We start from the raw sequence: 21,128 nt of genomic DNA, 5'->3' as shown, positions 1-21,128 counted from the left end.
CCCCACTATAAACGTGTACATCCTGGAGCCTACCCATCAACCTTTTATCCACCAATACATAATTGAACAAACTACTTTCATTATGTGCTATATCATACCTTGTATATTTATTTATCCTCTTTTTCATAAAATATGTATTACTTATTACCAAACTTCTTTCTACACATAGCTCAATTACAGGCTCCCCATTTTCATTTATCCCTGGCACCCCAAATTTACCTACTACTCCCTCCACAACATTTTTACCCACTTTAGCATTGAAATCCCCAACCACAAGTACTCTCACACTTGGTTCAAAACTCCCCATGCATCCACTCAACATTTCCCAAAATCTCTCTCTACACTTCTCTCTTCTCTAGGTGCACAAATGCTTACTCTAATCCACTTTTCACGTCTAACCTTTATTTTACTCCACATAATCCTTGAATTAATACATTTATAGTCCCTCTTTTCCTGCCATAGCTTATCCTTCAACATTATTGCTACTACTCCTTAGCTCTAACTCTATTTGAAACCCCCTGACCTAATCCCATTTATTCCTCTCCACTGAAACTCTCCCACCCCCTTCAGCTTTGTTTCACTTAAAGCCAGGACATCCAGCTTCTTCTCATTCATAACATCCACAATCATCTCTTTCTGATCATTTCTACAACATCCATGCACATTCAGACATCCCACTTTGACAATTTTCTTCTTATTCTTTTTAGTAATTATTACAGGAAAAGGGGTTACTAGCCCATTGTTCCCGGCATTTTAGTTGACTTTTAAAACACGCATGGCTTACAGAGGAAAGATTCTTATTCCACTTCTCCATGGATATAAAAGAAAAAGTAATAAGAATAAGAACTATTAAGATAAAATCAAAGAAAACTCAGATGAGTGTGTATAAATAAACGTGTACATGTATATGTAGTGTGACCAAAGTGTAAGTAGAAGTAGCAAGACGTACCTGTAATCTTGCATATTTATGAGAGAGATAAAAGACACCAGCAATCCTACCATCATGTAAAGCAATTACAGGCTTGATGTCAAGGTTCACTGCCACCTACAAGATAAATTGACTCACCATCTTCTCACCTGGATATAATTTAGGCAATGATGGCACACTGTGAGAAGTAACTCCCTTTATTACTACAAAAATCATTAAAAAGCAACAATATAAACATTATACAGCAAAAAACTGTAATACTTGGTAATTATATTAATATTCTGTCATCTCCCTCTTGGCCTTGACAACCACCACAAGTCGTTTGGGCATGCTTTCACTCAAATTCCTGAAGTAATCAATCAATAATTGGTTGACCCCAATCTCCTTAATCTGCTGCACACAAGGCATGAATGAAAGGAGACAGGAGTCCATCTTCATTTTCATGATATTCCAGGCATTCTCAATACAAGTGAGGCCTGGACTAATTTGCATCCTATGTAAAAACCTCAATATTTTCTCTAAGCAAGCCACTTGCTGACATTTGTGGCTTTGTGATGTGGAGTATAATCATGCATGAAGGTGGTGCAACTGTGAATTTTCAAAATATCCAGCAGGTGGTCCTTGTGAACTGTGATGTAGTGGTAGGCATTCACTGTTAACATTTTGAAGAAAGAAGTACACACCTCCAAGAACAAGAAAACTACTACTAAAGCAACTCCAAACCTGTGTATGCAGGATCACAGCTGGTGATGGGGGAGCAGCGCCTCGCCCTGCTTTGACAATCTCGAATGCACCGAAATGTGGATTTATTTGACCACATTACCTTTTTCCAGTAATCAACATGGATTATAGGTGCTTTACAGTGCTCACTGTGTATGCATGGTTGCACCTGCTGATGGAGGAGGGGCACTTCACCCTGCTTTGACGACCTTGAATGCACTGAAATGTGGATTATCTAACCACGTTACCTTTTTCAAGTCAACACTCTAGTCACCATAAAGAAAATTTGTCAGCATACTGGACAAGCAAAATCCAGTGTAACGGAATTACTTTGCCAACCATGGCCTCTCGCCAGACTTAGTTCCCACTACAAAATCTCATACTGGACAGCTAAGGACGATATCTAAACACACAGATAACACACTATACAGAGAACTACATAGAAATTCATATATGACTATCACAGTTCTAAGAAATGCATCTGGAACTCCTAGGTGACCTCTCGATTCAGCACATCCAACACAGACCTCAACAGCACTTCCATCTGCCAAATCACTGTATTGCAAGGAAACTACTACTCACGTCCCGTATGAACAAATGCCTGCAGTTTGCCAGGAAATATGCACATTGGAGTATTGACGGCTAGAAAAAAGTAACGTGATCTCATGAATCCACATTTTGGGGCATTCAAGGTTGTCAAGGCAGGGTAAGGTGCCCCATTTTCATAAGCAGGTGCAACCCTGTATACACAGTGAGCATGATAAAGCACCAACAATCTGTCATGGTTTGGGGTTGTTTTGGTGGTTTACTTGATAGTGGGGGTTTGTACTACCTTCCCAAAAATGTTACCACTACATCTGCTGACCAGTACATCACTGTTCTCAAGGACCACCTGCTGAATATTTTCAAAATTCACAGCTGTACCACCTTTATGTATGATAATGCTCCCTTGTCTTTAGGAAAAAAAAAAAAACAGTAATCCAGTAGCTTGCTTAGAAAAATATTTAGGTTTCACAGTAGCCAGGAAATAGTCCAAACCTCAATTCTACTGAGAATGCCTGGAATATCATGAAAATAATAAGATGGAAACTGGTCACATTTTATGTCATGCCTAAAGCAGATCAAGGACATTTAGATCAACCAGTTATCCACTGATTACTTCACGAATCTGAGTGAAAGCATTCCACAATGGCTTCAAATGGTAAGGCCAAAGTGGAAATGACAAAATATTCATGTAAGCATCAAGTATTACATTTTTTCTACAATTTTTATACTGTTGCTTTTTTACAATTTTTGTAATAATAATGGGGAGGTCTGGATTTTTTTTTTTTGCAGGCACTGTATATTAAAATCTTAAGTATGTCATTAGTAAATCTGACAGCAGTCATGCAGCGCTACATAGGTACATTGCAAGTGAAATGGTCTGATATCAAACAATGACAATTTTTTTTATTAAGACCAGGTGCTATGAACATCTTAATGATTTTTTTTTTAAGATGTACTAGGAATCTCATGGAAGAATCAGGGTTGGAAGAAGAATTGGGAGCAGCTTACACTGGCATCAAAGACATGCTGAGTGGTAATTCTTGGATACGTGCTCTATGGGGGTTTCGCATGGTGGCTTCTGTGTTGCTGGTTGATTTTCTACAAAGTATAGACAATTTCATTAAAGACTTGTGTGAAAACTTGAAGCAGGCAAGATCTCACCTCACAGGATGCTTGTGGGCCGAATGCCTCTTGAAACTCACATTCATAGCACACCAATCTGTCCATGCAGAAAGTGAAGGAGACTGGGTTTTACAGTAGCACTGCTTGTAATGGACAAGTCCCTATTTGTCTGCAGCAGGTCTAAGGTACTATTCTAGATAAACTTTATGGCACCTTACTGAGATGAAGACAGTGATGTCTGGTGATGTCAAAGCCATGCTACTTAACAGTTCACATGTGGGCACAAACAAAAGTACATATGGTATGGAAAATCAAAGGGTCATTTTGTTGGTATTACCCTTTATCCTTGTCAGGTGGCCAGTTGGATACTTTCCTATCACCTGTATCAACATGTTCTCCTTGAAACTAACATACTGTACAAACATGGCAAACAATCAGAACCAAGATAGTATTTCCATTACAAAAAAAAGGGCAGTCTAAGATAGAAAGTTAATGCAGAAAACAGCACCAAAATTAAGGACCAATTTAGTCAAAACTCTAATCTACTATCTCAAGTATCTGGCTACTTGAACAACATTGTCAAAGGCCTGATTGCCGATACAAATGTTAATGTAGCTGATGCAATAATCATTAGATATTAAACATTACTCTCCTTCAAAAAACAAACAAAAAAAAAAAAAAAAAAAAAAAAAAAAAAAAAAAAAAAAAAAAAAAAAAAAAAAAAAAACAAAAAAAAAAAAAAAAAAACTTATCTCACATCTTTCATGACAAAATACATTAAAGTTCAGACACGTGTAACATCTGGATATCTTTATTGTAGATGTTTTGCCATCCAGTGGCTTTATCAATACAGATTCTAGGACATAATTAGAAGACAGTAACATTATATACAAAAGATGAGGTAATCAGTCCCTCAGCCTTGGAGTTAGTATTCACAGCATCGTGGTGGAGGAGAATCTGGAGCAAAGACAAGAAGACTGGCGGTTATATAGGCGTCAGTGGATAAGGATGTGTAACAGACGAGGGCATAGTCACTTGTAGGTGGGATTCCCCAGTGGAAGTAGGTCCTACCCAAGACCTTCACGGCTGCTACAACTAACCCATCCCTTTGGGTAGGACCAACTTCCACTGGGGAATCCCGCCTACCAGTGACTATGCCCTCATCTGTTACACGTCCTTATCCACTGACGTCTATATAACCGCCAGTCTTCTTGCCTTTGCTCCAGATTCTCCACCACCACGATGCTGTGAACACTAACTCCAAGGCTGACGGACTGATTACCTCATCTTTGGTATATAATTCTACTGTCTTCTAATTATGTCCTAGAATCTGTATTGATAAAGCCACTGGATGGCAAAACATCTACAATAAAGTTAACCAGATGTTGCACGTGTCTAAACTTTCATATTGTTGGTATTTTATACCTTTCTTGCACAAATTATATTGATGGGTAAAAACATGAAAACTAAAGACAGGTGTAAAAGATATGGAGAAGGCTATAACATGTAATTAGCCTATCACAAATATCACAAACTATGTGATTTAACAGCATAATTACTGGACAAAACTAGAAACAATCAAAAACGGCAAAAAAAAAAAAAAAAAAAAAAAAATCTGTACGAAAATTAAATATCCAGACAGTAAACTCAGGAACACCAGATGTTGAATTGTGGATGGATTTCAGCTGATCTACAATGAAGTCTGTCCCATGCAGCTGTTGAAACACCTGCAGCAAATACAGTAAGTGGGATGTGACTTTATGATGTCTATGAAGAAGTCCTAGTTACGTTTGAGACATAAGATATATCAGCCAAAGCTTTTGAAAGACAGGGAACAAGCTGAAAGTAGCTTTAATTCTTTATATCTTACCAACAGGAAGACAATAATGAAAAATGCTGACAACAAGAGATCCTTAACCCTTTGACTGTTTTGGTCGTATATATACATCTCACGAGGTACCGTGTTTGACGTGTATACTCATAAATTCTAGCGGCTTCAAATCAAGCAGGAGAAAGCTGGTAGGCCCACATGTGAGAGAATGGGTCTGTGTGGTCAGCGTGCACCATATAAAAAAAATCCTGCAGCACGTAGTGCATGAGAAAAAAAAAAATCCGACTTTTTTTTTTTAATTAAAATGCCGAATTTGTGGTCTATTTTCGTACAGTATTTATGGTTGTATTCTTGTTTTCTTGGTCTCATTTGATAGAATGGAGAACATATAGAAATAGAGGTCATTTTGATTGGTTTTACTATAAAAAGATCCTGGAAATAGAGCTCAAAGTAGGGAAAAGGTTTGATTTTTGTCGATGTTCAAAAGTAAACAAATGATGTCATTGTCCAATAAATGTCCAACTAGCCATTCTAATATGCAGCCATGAATGGGTTGACATTATTTGTACAATTATTACAGTACTGCAGTAGTCTGCATAACAGTTAAATCTTCTATATTTTGTTAGAATAAAAATTCAAAATAGAAAGCAAGAGTAATATCAGAGGGGCCTAGAGATGTGACTGATGAACAAAGAAAATGTTATTTTAGAGCCAGGAATGTCTGCAGTGTTCATTCTGGACCTTATTTTGAAATTATCATATTTTTTAATTTTCGTGAAATTGGCCAAAGCGCAAATTTCTGACCACGTTATTGGATAGTTGTAATCGGTAAATGGGTAGTTTCTTGTACTAAATCGATACAAAAAGTGGAGTTCTAAAGAAATAGCTATGAGCTTGGTCGACTGGAACAATGGAATTAGCCGAAAATAGGGCTCAAAGTGGACGAAATCGCCGATTTGTAAATATCGTCAAGGTCACTAACTTCACGAGTGTAATTCCGTCAGTTTTCCATCAAATTTCATTTTTCTTTTTGCTGTCATTACAATCAGGAAAAGATTCTCTATCATTTCACAAGAAATTTTTTATTTTTTTTTTTGAAATTTTGCGACACCAGGAGACACCTCAGGATTGGGGGGTTGCAACAGTCAAGGGGTTAACAAGGCTTCACTATGGTTACATTATGGGTGACAACACAAAAATGACTGGTTCTAATATACTAATCATTATTAGTTACATACTTCAAAAGTCATAGAAGATGGGAAAAGAATTATCACCATTCTTAGTGGTGAAACTGATGTACTGGTCATAACAAGGCAAAGCTAAAGCCTTCGAAACTTTAGAGCAAGAGAACCATTTCCCTGAACCGGGAACCATACCAGGAAAAGTTGTTTTCATGCTGGGACAGCCTTTATCAGTGCTATTTTTCAGTCCCAGACAGTTACTTGGATGAATCAACTATGTTTTCAAATCATTTCCAAGGAGAAAAGAAGAGCACCATCAAACACCCTGCCACTGACTAATTACAACTTGGAAATTTATCTCCAATAATGCCCATCTTCCAATTATACAGAGGACCCCAGGTTTATGATATTTTTTCATTCCAGAAGTATGTTCAGGTGCCAGTACTGTCCGAATTTGTTCCCATAAGGAATATTGTTAAGTAGATTAGTCCATTTCAGACCCCCAAACATACACGTACAAACGCACTTACATAAATACATTTACATAATTGGTCGCATTGGGAGGTGATCGTTAAGCGGGGGTCCACTGTACTTTGTTAAGCTGCCATTGAGTAACATCCACCACCGATGGATATTATGGATTTAGCTGCAAAATAATATATCAATACCTAGTGCCTGTCTTCAGTTCTGCTCCTGTGTTCCCTCTAGCACTGCTAAAGGTATTGCAGATAAATGGTTCATAGAACTGACAAGTTGATGAATTAGACATTTGTGCAAACTTGGGTATCTTTACTGTAGAAATGTTTTGCCAATTAGTGGCTTCCTCAGTCCAATATAGAGAAGAATGGTTGAAGATCAGAAGTAGTTTGATTTAATCAGTCCCTCAGCTTGGAGTCAATGTGATCAGTCGATCAATCTTATCAAGACTGATGGACATTCATAGCACTCCAATCTGTTCGTGCAGAAAATGAAGGAGACTGATTAGTCCATCAATCTTATCAAGATTGTTGGACTGATCACATCAACTCCAGGCTGAGGGACTGATTACCTCAAACTACTCCTGATCTTCAACTATTCTTCTCTGTATTGAACAGAGGAAGTCACTGGTTGGCAAAACGTTTCCACAATAATGATGCCGAAGTGCTGCACAAGAGTCTAATTCATCAACTGCTAAAGGTTGTCGCAGGCAATTGCCAAGCTCAAAATGTATGTGCTCAAAAGAGATGCAGCTTTTTACTGTTGGTAGATTATGCACAACCTATTCCCAATGCTCAGCTACTGAGGAATGTCACAACAACTTCACCAATGCTCCCATGGAAGAAGAAAATGATGGGAGCGAGCAGTTATAGTCCTTAAGAATGGTTTTGGTTTTGTAATACTTTTTTTTTTTTTCAACAAGTCGGCCGTCTCCCACCAAGGCACAGTGACCCAAAGAGAAAGAAAATCCCCAAAAAGAAAATACATTCATCATCATTCAACACTTTCACCTCACTCACACATAATCACTGTTTTTGCAGAGGTGCCCAGCATACAACAGTTTAGAAGTACATATATATGTATAAAAACACACAACATATCTCTCCAAACTGCCAGTATCCCAAACCCCTCCTTTAGAGTGCAGGCATTGTACTTCCCATTTCCAGGACTCAAGTCTGGTTATATAAAATAAACGGTTTCCCAGAATCCCTTCACTAAATATTACCCTGCTCACACTCCAACAGATCGTCAGGTCTCAAATACCATTTGTCTCCATTCACTCCTATCTAACACGCTCACGCACGCTTGCTGGAAGTCCAAACACCTCGCCCACAACATCTCCTTTACCCCCTCCCTCCAACCTTTTCAAGGACGACCCCAACCCTGCTTTCCTTCCCCTACAGATTTATACACTCTCCATGTCATTCTACTTTGATCCATTCTCTCTAAATGACCAAACCACCTTAACAAACCCTCTTCAGCCCTCTGACTAATACTTTTATTAACTCCACACCTCCTAATTTCCACACTCCGAATTTTCTGCATAATATTTACACCACACATTGCTCTTAGACAGGACATCTCCACTGCCTCCAACCGCCTCCTCGCTGCAGCATTTACAACCCAAGCTTCACACCCATATAAGAGTGTTGGTACTACTATACTTTCATACATTCCCTTCTTTGCCTCCATAGATAACATTTTTTGCCTCCACATATACCTCAATGCACCACTCACCTTTTTTCCTTCATCAATTCTATGATTAACCTCATCCTTCCCAAATCCATCTGCTGACACATCAGCTCCCAAATATTTATTTATTTATTTAGAAATTTTAGCATACATACAGAGCTACAAAAAAAATACAGGTAAGAGCAGCATGCCAAAGCCACTTATATGCATAGCATTACCGGCTGGCTTAAAATTAACTTAAGATTAACTAAGCAATGATGAAATCAGTGATAAGACATTATTGTAAACAGATAACTATAAAGCACAAATGAGTATTACAAAGACAGGTCATATGGTTGCATGCATTGCTGTTCATTCAGTAGAATGGAGTATTCTGTTAGGTAGTGTATTTAAAAAAATAACAAAGTGAGATTGGGTCCTAGGTTTAACATTTATGTGATATAATTGTGAGTAACATTTTGGATATACAATTTATAAGGTTCAGTTATTCAGTATTTATTGGTTTTGAGTGAGTAAGTGAACTTTGAGAAGAGACTTGAATTTATAAACAGGTAGTGTTACTTTTATATTTACAGGTAATGAATTCCAGATTTTAGGGCCTTTTATGTGCATTGAGTTTTTGCATAGCGTGAGATGGACACGAGGACACTGAAAACATTCACTTCTTACATACTCTTTCTTTCTTTCTTTCAAGACACCGGCCACATCCCACCAAGGCAGGGTGGCCCAAAAAGAAAAATGAAAGTTTCTCTTTTAAATTTAGTAATTTATACGGGAGAAGGAGTTACTAGCCATTTGCTCCCGGCATTTTAGTCGCCTCTTACAACACGCATGGCTTACGGAGGAAGAATTCTGTTCCACTTCCCCATGGAGATAAGAGGAAATAAACAAGAACAAGAACTAGAAAGAAAATAGAAGAATACCCAGAGGGATGTGTATATATATGCTTGTATATGTATGTGTAGTGTGACCTAAGTGCAAGTAGAAGTAGCAAGACATACCTGAAATCTTGCATGTTTATGGGAGACAAAAGACACCAGCAATCCTACCATCATGTAAAACAATTACAGGTTTTCGTTGTACACTCACTTTGCAGGACGGTAGTACCTCCCTGGGCAGTTGCTGTTTACCAACCTACTACCTAGGTTCTTCCATACTCCTCCTCCCCAATTTGATATCCAATTTTTCTTTATCTAAATCACTTGATACTCTCATCACCTTACTCTTTTCTATGTTCACTTCCAACTTTCTACCTTTACAAACATTCCCAAATTCGTCCACTAACCTTTGCAATTTTTCTTTAGAATCTCCCATAAGCACAGTATCATCAGCAAAAAGTAACTGTGTTACTTCCCATTTTGTATTTAATTCCCCATAATTTAATCCCACCCCTCTCCCAAACACCCTAGCATTTACTTCTTTTACAACCCCATCTATAAATACAGTGGTCCCTCAATAATCATCCGGCCTGAAAGTCGTCCATTTCGGAAATGGTCCTGTTATTTCGTCTAAACATTGGCTCGCAAATGGTCCGTTAACTCACTAATCGTCCTTCGTCCGGGACAGGTACTCACGCTCTGAGCTGCCTGGGTCTGCCTTCCCAGCCAGTGTGCCATTGTTTACCAGTGAGCGACGATCCCCTCACATGCTCCTACGAAATATTTCATAATATTCCATTGATTTTAGTGCTTGAAAGTGCTAAATAAGCTACTATGGCTCCAAAGAAAGCTTCTAGTGCCAGCCCTTTGGTAAAGAATGTGAGAAACACATAATTTATGAAAAAGTTTGTAGAAAAATACAAAGGTGCTGGTGGTAGAGTGGAAGCAGTTGTGATAGTGGATGATGGTGGTAGAAGGTAGTAGTGATGGTGGTAACAGTTGTAATAGTGATAGAAGGTCGTAGTGATGGTGGTAGAGGGTTCCTTCTTTAGTGATTCAGCGATTCTACCAACTTCTCCAATGCTGTTGGAGTTACATAGGGCTACAGAAAACACCGCCGCCTCAGCTGCTGCTTCACCACCATTATGGACGGCTTACACTCAGTGGCCCTTATATACCCAACAACAACGCAACACCTCTCGTGACATACGTAATGACTTATTTTATTCATTCTAGAGTATATTCCATGTCTCTATGTTATTAATATTGCTTATTATGTCATATTAGTTGAATTGTGATAGATAAATAAGCCATAGAGTTGATATTAGTGTCATATTCTCCAACAATAAACTTGCCATCCCTCCCTCACACAAACAAATCTCCAATAAGAACATAAGAAAGAAGGAACACTGCAGTAGGCCTGCTGGCCCATACTAGGCAGGTCCTTTACAATCCTTCCCACTAAGAACATAACAATGGAAGAACACTGCAGGTCTATTGGCCCACACAAGGCAGGTCCTTATCAAAATGACCTCTACCCAAAGCTACCCAAGAATTTACTCCTGTACCCAATGACACAAATCAAACTCAGCTCCTCCAACTCATATATTTGTCCAATCTCTTCTTAAAGCTACCCAAGGTCCTAGCCTCGATCACCCAACTGGTAAGTGTGATGTTAAATAAGAACTTAAGAAAGTAGGAACACTGCAACAGGCCAGCTGGCCCATACTAGGCCGGTCCTTCACAAATCCAACCCACTAACAGAACGAATGCTACTCAAGCAATAAGCTCAGGTGCAAGTCCAACCCCTCTCACTCGTGTATTTATCCAACCTAAATTTGAAACTACCCAATGTTTTAGCTTCGATCACCCTACTAGGCAGACCGTTCCACTCATCAACTACCTCTATTACCAATGTTCATTTATACATTTTATTAGTGCTTTACATTTATTTGGCATTCTTTTCTGCATGTAAATCTATATTTATGCTAGGGAAGTGACCCCTGAAGTGACCTAGAGTCCTTATTGAGGGGGATTCCTCTTCCAAACAATAACCTCTCTTCCCTCTCTCCTCCCTGTCTTCTATTCATCAACAACAGCCTTCAATAAAGGTAACTGTCATGTTGAATGTTCATTCTTTTGTGCATGTAAATATATCTTTTAGGTAAAAAAAAAAAATTGTTGTTGATACTTCTGGGTGTCTGGAACGAATTAATTGGATTTACATTATTTCTTATGGGGAAAATCGATTCGAAAATCTTCTATTTCAATAATAGTCTCACTTCCAAGAACGGATTAAGAACGATAATTGAGGGACCACTGTATATTAAACAACCATGGTGACATTACACATCCCTGTCTAAGACCTACTTTTACCGGAAAGTAGTCTCCCTCTCTTCTACACACCCTAACCTGAGCCTCACTATCCTCATAAAAACTCTTTACAGCATATAGTAACTTACCACCTATTCCATACACTTGCAACATCTGCCACATTGCTCCCCTATCCACACTATCATATGCCTTTTCTAAATCCATAAATGTAATAAAAACTTCCTTACCTTTATCAAAATACTGCTGACATATATGCTACTTATTTAACCCGTAAACGGTCCGAACGTACATATACGTTTTTTCAACATTTGAAAGTATGCAAAAAAAGTAATCTTCTTTTTGTTTTTTTACATTTGAAAATGTGTAAAAAAACTTTGATCTACTTTCGTAGCACTACACATGTGAACGTAGATCTGCTTGGACCATTCACGGGTTAATAATACTTATTTTCATTAAAGTTGGATTTGGTTTGATATCTTTATTAGAATTAGTGAACTTCAATTAGTAGGACATAATACATATTTAATAATTTTTTACATAATCAGTAATTTCATGCACTGGTCAGAGAGGTATACCATCTTTTAGGAGTGAAGAAGAGCATGATGTAAGTGTGGGGGAGGTGCATGAGGCAATACGTAGAATGAAAGGGGGTAAAGCAGCTGGAATTGATGGGATCATGACAGAAATGTTAAAAGCAAGGGGGGATATAGTGTTGGAGTGGTTGGTACTTTTGTTTAATAAATGTATGAAAGAGGGGAAGGTACCTAGGGATTGGCGGAGAGCATGTATAGTCCCTTTATATAAAGGGAAAGGGGACAAAAGAGACTGTAAAAATTACAGAGGAATAAGTTTACTGAGTATACCAGGAAAAGTGTACGGTAGGGTTATAATTGAAAGAATTAGAGGTAAGACAGAATGTAGGATTGCGGATGAGCAAGGAGGTTTCACAGTGGGTAGGGGATGTGTAGATCAAGTGTTTACATTGAAGCATATATGTGAACAGTATTTAGATAAAGGTAGGGAAGTTTTTATTGCATTTATGGATATAGAAAAGGCATATGATAGAGTGGATAGAGGAGCAATGTGGCAGATGTTGCAAGTATATGGAATAGGTGGTAAGTTATTAAATGCTGTAAAGAGTTTTTATGAGGATAGTGAGGCTCAGGTTAGGGTGTGTAGAATAGAGGGAGACTACTTCCCGGTAAAAGTAGGTCTTAGACAGGGATGTGTAACGTCACCATGGCTGTTTAATATATTTATAGATGGGGTTGTAAAGGAAGTAAATGCTAGGGTGTTCGGGAGAGGGGTGGGATTAAATTTTGGGGAATCGAATTCAAAATGGGAATTGACACAGTTACTTTTTGCTGATGATACTGTGCTCATGGGAGATTCTAAAGAAAAATTGCAAAGGTTAGTGGATGAGTTTGGGAATGTGTGTAAAGGTAGAAAGTTGAAAGTGAACATAGAAAAGAGTAAGGTGATGAGGGTATCAAATGATTTAGATAAAGAAAAATTGGATATCAAATTGGGGAGGAGGAGTATGGAAGAAGTGAATGTTTTCAGATACTTGGGAGTTGACGTGTCGGCAGATGGATTTATGAAGGATGAGGTTAATCATAGAATTGATGAGGGAAAAAAGGTGAGTGGTGCGTTGAGGTATTTGTGGAGTCAAAAAACGTTATCTATGGAGGCAAAGAAGAGAATTTATGAAAGTACAGTAGTACCAACACTCTTATATGGGTGTGAAGCTTGGGTGGAAAATGCAGCAGCGAGGAGACGGTTGGAGGCAGTGGAGATGTCCTGTTTAAGGGCAATGTGTGGTGTAAATATTAGGCAGAAAATTCGGAGTGTGGAAATTAGGAAAAGGTGTGGAGTTAATAAAAGTATTAGTCAGAGGGCAGAAGAGGGGTTGAGGTGGTTTGGTCATTTAGAGAGAATGGATCAAAGTAGAATGACATGGAAAGCATATAAATCTATAGGGGAAGGAAGGCAGGGCAGGGGTTGTCCTCAAAAGGGTTGGAGAGAGGGGGTAAAGGAGGTTTTGTGGGCAAGGGGCTTGGACTTCCAGCAAGCGTGCGTGAGCGTGTTAGATAGGAGTGAATGGAGACGAATGGTACTTGGGACCTGACGATCTGTTGGAGTGTGAGCAGGGTAATATTTAGTGAAGGGATTCAGGGAAACCAGTTATTTTCATATAGTCGGACTTGAGTCCTGGAAATGGGAAGTACAATGCCTACACTTTAAAGGAGGAGTTTGGGATATTGGCAGTTTGAAGGGATATGTTGTGTATCTTTATATGTGTATGCTTCTAAAGTGTTGTATTCTGAGCACCTCTGCAAAAACAGTGATAATGTGTGAGTGTGGTGAAAGTGTTGAATGATGATGAAAGTATTTTCTTTTTGGAGATTTTCTTTCTTTTTTGGGTGACCCTGCCTCGGTGGGAGACGGCTGACTTGTTGAAAAAAAAAAATCAATAACCAACATGGCAATCTTTAGTGAAAACAAACTTCAGTTACTACCTAGTCCCTGAGGATTGCTTGTTTGCCATGTAGATTTCACTTACTATTTCAACTAGTTTAGGAGCTATTTCATATTTATATTGGGTTGTCAAGGGGAACTGGGCATGTAGAGAGGATGGATAAATGGGATAGGTTGACAAAGAGTGTGTATAAATCTGGATTAGCAGGTAGAAGGGGAAGGGGTTGTCCCAAAAATGGTTGGAGGGAGGGGGGGGGGGGGAAGAGTTACTGAGTTTTAGAGGCTTGAGCATTCAGTAGGCTTGTGTGACCATGTGGTATATGGAGACCAGTGATTTTTAACCCTTTCAAGGTCGGCAGGGCCTCTCCTAAACTTGTTCTCAGGGTTGGAAATTTTTCGAAAAAAAAAAAAAAAACTTTTTTTTTCTTATGAAATGATAGAGAATCTTTACCCGAGCATAATGACACCAAAAATGTGAAATTTCATGGAAAACTTATGGAGTTATGCTCTCGTGAAGTTAGCGGTCTCGACAATGTTTATGCATCGGCGATTTCGCCCACTTTGAGCCCTATTTTCAGTCAATTCCCATGTACCAGTCGACAAAAACCATACCTATTTTGTTAGAACTCCATTGTTTCTATCGAATGAGTACAAGAAACCACCCATTTACTGGTCAGAAATTGGCAATTTTGCCAATTTCATACAAATTTCAAAAGATGACAATTTCCAAATAGGGTCCAGAATAAACAAGACACACATTTCTGGCACTAAAATAACATATCCTCTGTTCATTACTCATGTCCCTAGGCCTCTGTTACATTTCTTTTGCTTTCCACTTTGAATTTTTATTCTCACAAAAAAAGTAGAAGATTTACGTTATGCAGACTACTGCATTCGTGTAGAAATGGCGTAGAAATGGTATAAATAATATCAGGGCACTTGTGAAAGAATATTACACTCACCAGTTGATGTGTATTGGACGCGTGGCATGATTTGTTTACCTTTGAACTTTGGCAAAAATCAAACATTTCTGCTACTTTGAGCTCAATTTCACGGTACAGTGGACCCCCGAGTTTCGGCAGCCCCGATTTTTGTGAAATTCGACCTTCGGCGAGTTTTTTTGGAAAAATTTGGCCTCGGGTTTCGTGAAAAGACTCGTGTTTCGGCAACCGTCCGGTACCCGTCCGCCCATCACCGCGCACACCAAGCCAGTCTCCCACACCATTCACGCTCAGTGTGTCATTGTTTACCAACACGTGACCATCGCCCCACGGGTTCATACAATACATTTCATAATAATCCATTTTTTTTGTGCTTGCAACTGCTAAATAAGTTATCATGGACCCAAGGAAAGCTAGTGCAAGCCCTTTGGTAAATAAAGTGTGTGACGGGGATGTGGAAGAGTTGGTGGAGGACCACAGGGAAGAGCTAACCACTGACGAACTGCAAGAGCTTCAACTGGAACAGTATCAGACCACAGCCGAGGAACTTGCTTCAGAGGAGGAGGAAGAGGGAGTGGATGAGGTGCCTTCTTCAGTGATTAACGACATGCGTGGAATGTGGAATGAGTTGCAAAGTTTTGTTGAAAAGTATCACCCTGACCAAGCTGAAACAAGCCGTATCTGCAACATGTACAATGACAGTGTTGTGTCCCACTTCAAGGAAATCTTAAAGAAACGCCAGAAAAAGACCTATCTGGACAGATATTTTGTGTGACGGGGGTGCAGTGGCTCTCAAGTTGTTCCCAGTGGCATTAGAACAAGAAGGGAAGTAACCCCAAATAAGAACTTGTTACCTAAAGTCCTAATGGAAGGAGATTCCCCTTCCAAACAATAGTGTACACCTTCCTCCTATCTCCTCCTCCTGTCTTCCATCCACGCAGAAGTCTTCAGTAAAAGTAAGTGTAATGTTATTATTATTTTTTTAAATGCATGTACTTGATTTCTGATAGTTTTCATTATGTAAATCTTTATTTAATTTGAAAAAAAAATATTTTATTTTAAGATTTTTGGGTGTCTGGAACGGAATTTTATTTCCATTATTTCTTATGGGGAAAATGGTTTCGAGTTTCGTGAATTTTGACCTTCGGTGGGCTCTCTGGAATGGATTAATCACGAAACTCGGGGGTCCACTGTACTTTTCATTGAGAAACCAATCAAAATCATCTCAATTTCCATGATATGCCTTCCATTCTATAAAATGAGACCAGGAAAACTAGAATACAACCATAAATAGGATACGAAAATACACTGCAAAGTCGCTGTTTTAAACCACAAACACAGTCGGAGTTTTTTTTTCTCATTATGCACTGTGTGCTGCAGGATTTTTTTTATACCGTGCACACTGACCACATAAACCCATTCTTTCATATGTAGGCCTACCAGCTTTCTCTAGCTAGATTTGAAGGTGCTAGAATTTATGCATACTAGTACGGCACCAACCCTGAAAGGGTTAATGGGCATGGTGTTGTAGTGTGGGAAGAATAACCTTAATTGAGGAATTCAGGGAAACCGACTAGGTGGACTGAGTCCTATACGTGGGAAAGGCAGTGCCTGCACTCTAATGGACAGTTAGAGATGTTGCAGCCAGAAGGGTAATCTAATTGTGAAATCAGCATACCTCTAGAAAGATGGTAACTGAGTTAATATTGGTGAATGCCTTTTCTCCTTTGGGTCACCCTACCTTGGCAGGAAATGGCCACTGAGTTTAAAAAAGTATAACTACATAATGCCTACCTATTAACCCTTTGTGGGTTGACAGGTCCTCTCAGGGTCAGCCAAAATTAAAAAAAAAAAAAAAAAAAAAAAAAATCATATGAAAAGATAGAGAATCTTTTCCCGATCATAATGACACCAAAAGTATGAAATTTGATGGAAAACTTTCGGAATTATGCTCTCGCGAAGTTAGCAGTCTTAACGATGTTTAAGCATCGGCAATTTTGCCCACCTTGAGCCCTATTTTGGGCCAATTTCAGTGTACTAGTCGACAAAAATCATAACTTTTTGCTAAAACTCCATTTTTTCTATCAAATGAGTACAAGAAACCACCCATTTACCAATTTCAATTATCCAATAAAGTGGTCAGAATTTAGCAATTTTGCCAATTTCACACAAATTTCAAAAGATGCCAATTTCCAAATAGGGTCCAGAATAAACAAGAAAGACATTCCTGGCACTAAAATAACAAGTTCTCTGTTTGTTAGTCACATCCCCAGGCCCCTCTTATATTTGTTTGGCTTTCCATTTTGAATTTTTATTCTTACAAAAAAAACAAATAAGATTTACTGTTATGCAGACTACTGCATTAGTGTAGAAATGGTATAAATAATATCAGCACACTTGTGAAAGAATATTAGACTCACCAGTTGATGTGCATTGGTTGCTTGGCATGATTTGTTTACTTTTGAACTTTGGTAAAAATAGAACATTTCTGCTACTTTGAGCTCAATTTCAAGATACTTTTCATTGTAAAACCAGTCAAAATCATCTAAATTTCTGTAATATGTCTTTCATTCTATAAAATGAGACCAAGAAATCTAGAATTTAACACTAAGTACCATACAAAAATACAGTGCAAAGTCGCTGTTTTAATCCAAAAACAAGGTCAAAGTTTTTTTTTCTCATTATGCACTGTGTGCTGCAGGATTTTTTTTATACTGCACACACTAACCACATAGACCCATTCTTACATATGTAGGCCTACCAGCTTTCTCTCACTAGATTTGAGGGCGCTAGAATTTAGGCGTACTAGTACGTCAAAAACCCCGGGTCGTAACACGTACTACTACGTCTGAAACCCCAAAGGGTTAATTAAAAAAAAAAAAAAACTCATTCTTAGAGTGTCTCTCAAAAGTGATGTTGCAAAATTTGGAAAATGTTAAATGCAGCCTGAATATATTTGTATCACTAATGAAAGGGTTACTATCCTGAATGCAATTTTATGGTGTGCTGAACTTAAGAAATATTCATCTTGATGAATTGGCAATGGCCAAAAACAAATTTTCTGAATGAGAAACCACAGGTTTAGATGTTCGGACCATCTAAAAATGCTCATTAAAAGAAAATTTATGGCCAAAAGTAATATATACCTCTTTTCATGGTGGCCATCTAGGATTTCTGAGAATTCTGCAAAATGCTCAAATGTGCCATGGTGGCATTCATTAGATCCTGTATCAGGGACCCTTAAGGATAATAAATCTGCAAAAAAGCACTGTACAATCTACACTGCCAGGGTTTACAAATTAACTAATGTGGTGGCTGATGGACTACAAAGTGATCTTGCCTTTCTCCAATATACATGCATACTGACAGAATGACATAGTCCAGCCATGTCTGTACCAGGAAGTCTTCATTTTGTATGAGAAAGCTGTCCTGAGTGAGCATGGCAGCATCAACTATGAGTAAATTCTTTTTCTGACAAAGCAGTATTTTTATAATAAATGACTGAGCCATGGGGAGAGTACTGAAGTCAGCTAAAATAGCGTGTGAGTATTAGCTTCCTCATCGTCAACCAATAATGAGACAATAAATGGAATTTAAATAACATTTGAAGGTCAAACCAGAAGACCCAGTTTCCTTTCACACAGTGTGTACTGGAAGATTAAAAATATGTATTCAAAGCCACTTAATTTTTATGCTTTACTATAGAGTCATTAACTAATTACATATAAACTATGTACAAAATATTTCTGAAAAACTAATTTCTAATTCTACTCTCAATGTCACAGCACCAGATGATGGTTTGTTGGTCTTTGATCTACACTTGTAACTAAGACTTGTGGCAACCTAGGCAAACAAGTTAATATCATACACCCCCTGCACCATATAGTCTTCTTTACTAGGAAAAATGCTAATATAAAAAACTAAATAAATATTATTAATAATGCAAGGCTAGCAGAATATCTCTATCTGCAGAATGTAAATTTTCTCTCAGGTGTTTGAACATGCATATGGGTGCATCTGAAGTGCACAAATATAGGACCTACTTGAAATTACCTACATCTCCTTTTACTTTGCACTTCTTCAAGGACAAGACAATATACAGTTCATACAGCCTTTCCTCAAAGCTCATTCCTATCAGATCTAGTATCAGTTTGGATGCATACCTATGAACATCTTCAAATTTTGCAGTTTGGAAAGATGTCTTGAACCAGATTTTATTCATATTTCTAAATGCTATTTTTTGTTTGTTGGTCAATTTAACATTTGCCATTGCTGTTATTCTTTTTTGTGTGTTAATTAAAAGACAGGTTTGGAATAATAATTTTTATTAGGTTGTTTTCTTTAACCAACTCAAAAGCTATAATCCTTCTAAGTGGTACTGTGTTCTACTCTGTTCTCAAGTATCCTTTTCTTAGTGTACAATTTCATCACTAAAGTGCTTGCAGGCATTAAGCACTAACAGCCACTATTTGACCCATTTTGCAGCCTAGGTTATTTTAAGAATACCTGCTGTCACTTCTGCTAGTATTTTGACATTATTTATGAACATAGGTATGTAGCAGTCTAACTGCTTTGACAAGTTAGAAAGCACTAGGAACAGTATATAGCTTAGTAATGATTGTTGAAGAACCTTGCTACAGCAAACCATCCTCACACTGTATCCCTCAATGTATTTTACATGTCACCCCAGTTTGAGTCTACAGCTAAAATACTAGTCTGGTATGGTACTATAAAAATCTTCCTTGCCATCTATGAAGATTTAGCCCACTCATATTTTCCCTTCCTGCCCTGATCCTTGTAAGCCAGTTGAAGACTTATATAGTATAAGGTTTGGGTGACACAACTTCTATTGCTGGTGCTGTGCTAGTTAATTTCCCTACACGTTTCACCAGTATTTTAATTAATAATCTTTCCATTACTATACATGAAATACTATATTTGTAGGGGACATTACTCTTTAATTTCCTAAATATGATTATGAAATGGTAGTTAGAAATACATAAATTAAATATCAAAAGAAAAAATCATCAAAATCCATTTAATACTTGCATACTTTTGCCTCTATTTCCTATAACTCACATCAAAATGTTTTAAAAACTGCTAGTTATAAATTCTTCATTATTAATGTAGATCATTAGACAACATTTTCAAGGAGAAAGGAAACTATTTCTTCTTTATTCTGAAACATAATGATAATCTAAACCACTATCTTCTCAGTGCTGCTTTAAATTCTGCAAAACTCAGTAGGCAAAGAAAATGTAAGGATTCACCTGCTTTATTTGTGAAAAATACAAGACAATTATAATTAAAGGGCAATGGTGACAACAATGCAGGCTCTGTGGAAACTGAGCTTTATCCATCAATTAGGAAAGAAAAAAAAAAAGATAAATTTTCCACCAGAGACTAGAAGGATCAATAAATAACACAATTTTCTAAATCAAACTTGTGTATGAACCAGGATGGTACAAGAACAACTAATCATGATAAATCTCATGAATATAAAATGCACCTTTTCTTTTTCAACTGTCCTCACCAAAGGACAGTTCATTAGGATTACCATTCAATGTGATTTCTACTTTCACATTTCTGTGCATCAGAAAAAATTAACAGTTGGATGAACACAAGATTCAATCACTGTACTGTAAATCCCATATCTTCTATTTTTAATTATCTGAAGTTCAATATATCTTTTATACACTAAAAGAATAAAATAAAGTTTTAATATTTGGAAATACTGGGGCGAACATACCTGTCTGACCGCTTCATTTGCAGCTGACCGAGTAGTAAAAGTAATGAAGGCATAACCTCTATTTTGACCTGTCATTGGGTCCATCATAAGGCGTAAATCCCATATTTCCCCACATTTTTCAAAAAGAGGAATCAACTCATCCTCATAAAGTTCTTTAGGGATTTTTCCACAAAAAACCTGCAATAAAAAAAGTCCTAAGTAAGAAATTTTAAACAAAATTTAAATAAAATCAATTACTCTCACTTATCAGT

The 21,128-nt window shown here is 37.7% G+C and overlaps 1 protein-coding gene across 21 annotated transcripts in view; it reads right to left on the bottom strand.

Annotated features, from left to right (window-relative positions):
* Positions 1–21,128, bottom strand: part of LOC128695680 (synaptotagmin binding cytoplasmic RNA interacting protein) — a 1,077,764-nt gene that overhangs the window by 775,122 nt on the left and 281,514 nt on the right. For all 21 annotated transcript variants that reach the window (XM_070093417.1, XM_070093416.1, XM_070093430.1 and 18 more), the window contains one exon: positions 20,878–21,054. In XM_070093417.1, coding sequence (XP_069949518.1) covers positions 20,878–21,054 — 177 coding nt within the window. The remainder of the gene's footprint in view (positions 1–20,877; positions 21,055–21,128) is intronic.

This window comes from Cherax quadricarinatus, chromosome 42, assembly GCF_038502225.1.
Source record: "Cherax quadricarinatus isolate ZL_2023a chromosome 42, ASM3850222v1, whole genome shotgun sequence".
Lineage (NCBI taxonomy): Eukaryota > Metazoa > Arthropoda > Malacostraca > Decapoda > Parastacidae > Cherax > Cherax quadricarinatus.
The sequence above is the reverse complement of the archived record's forward strand: the minus strand, read 5'-3'. Positions and strand labels throughout refer to the sequence as shown.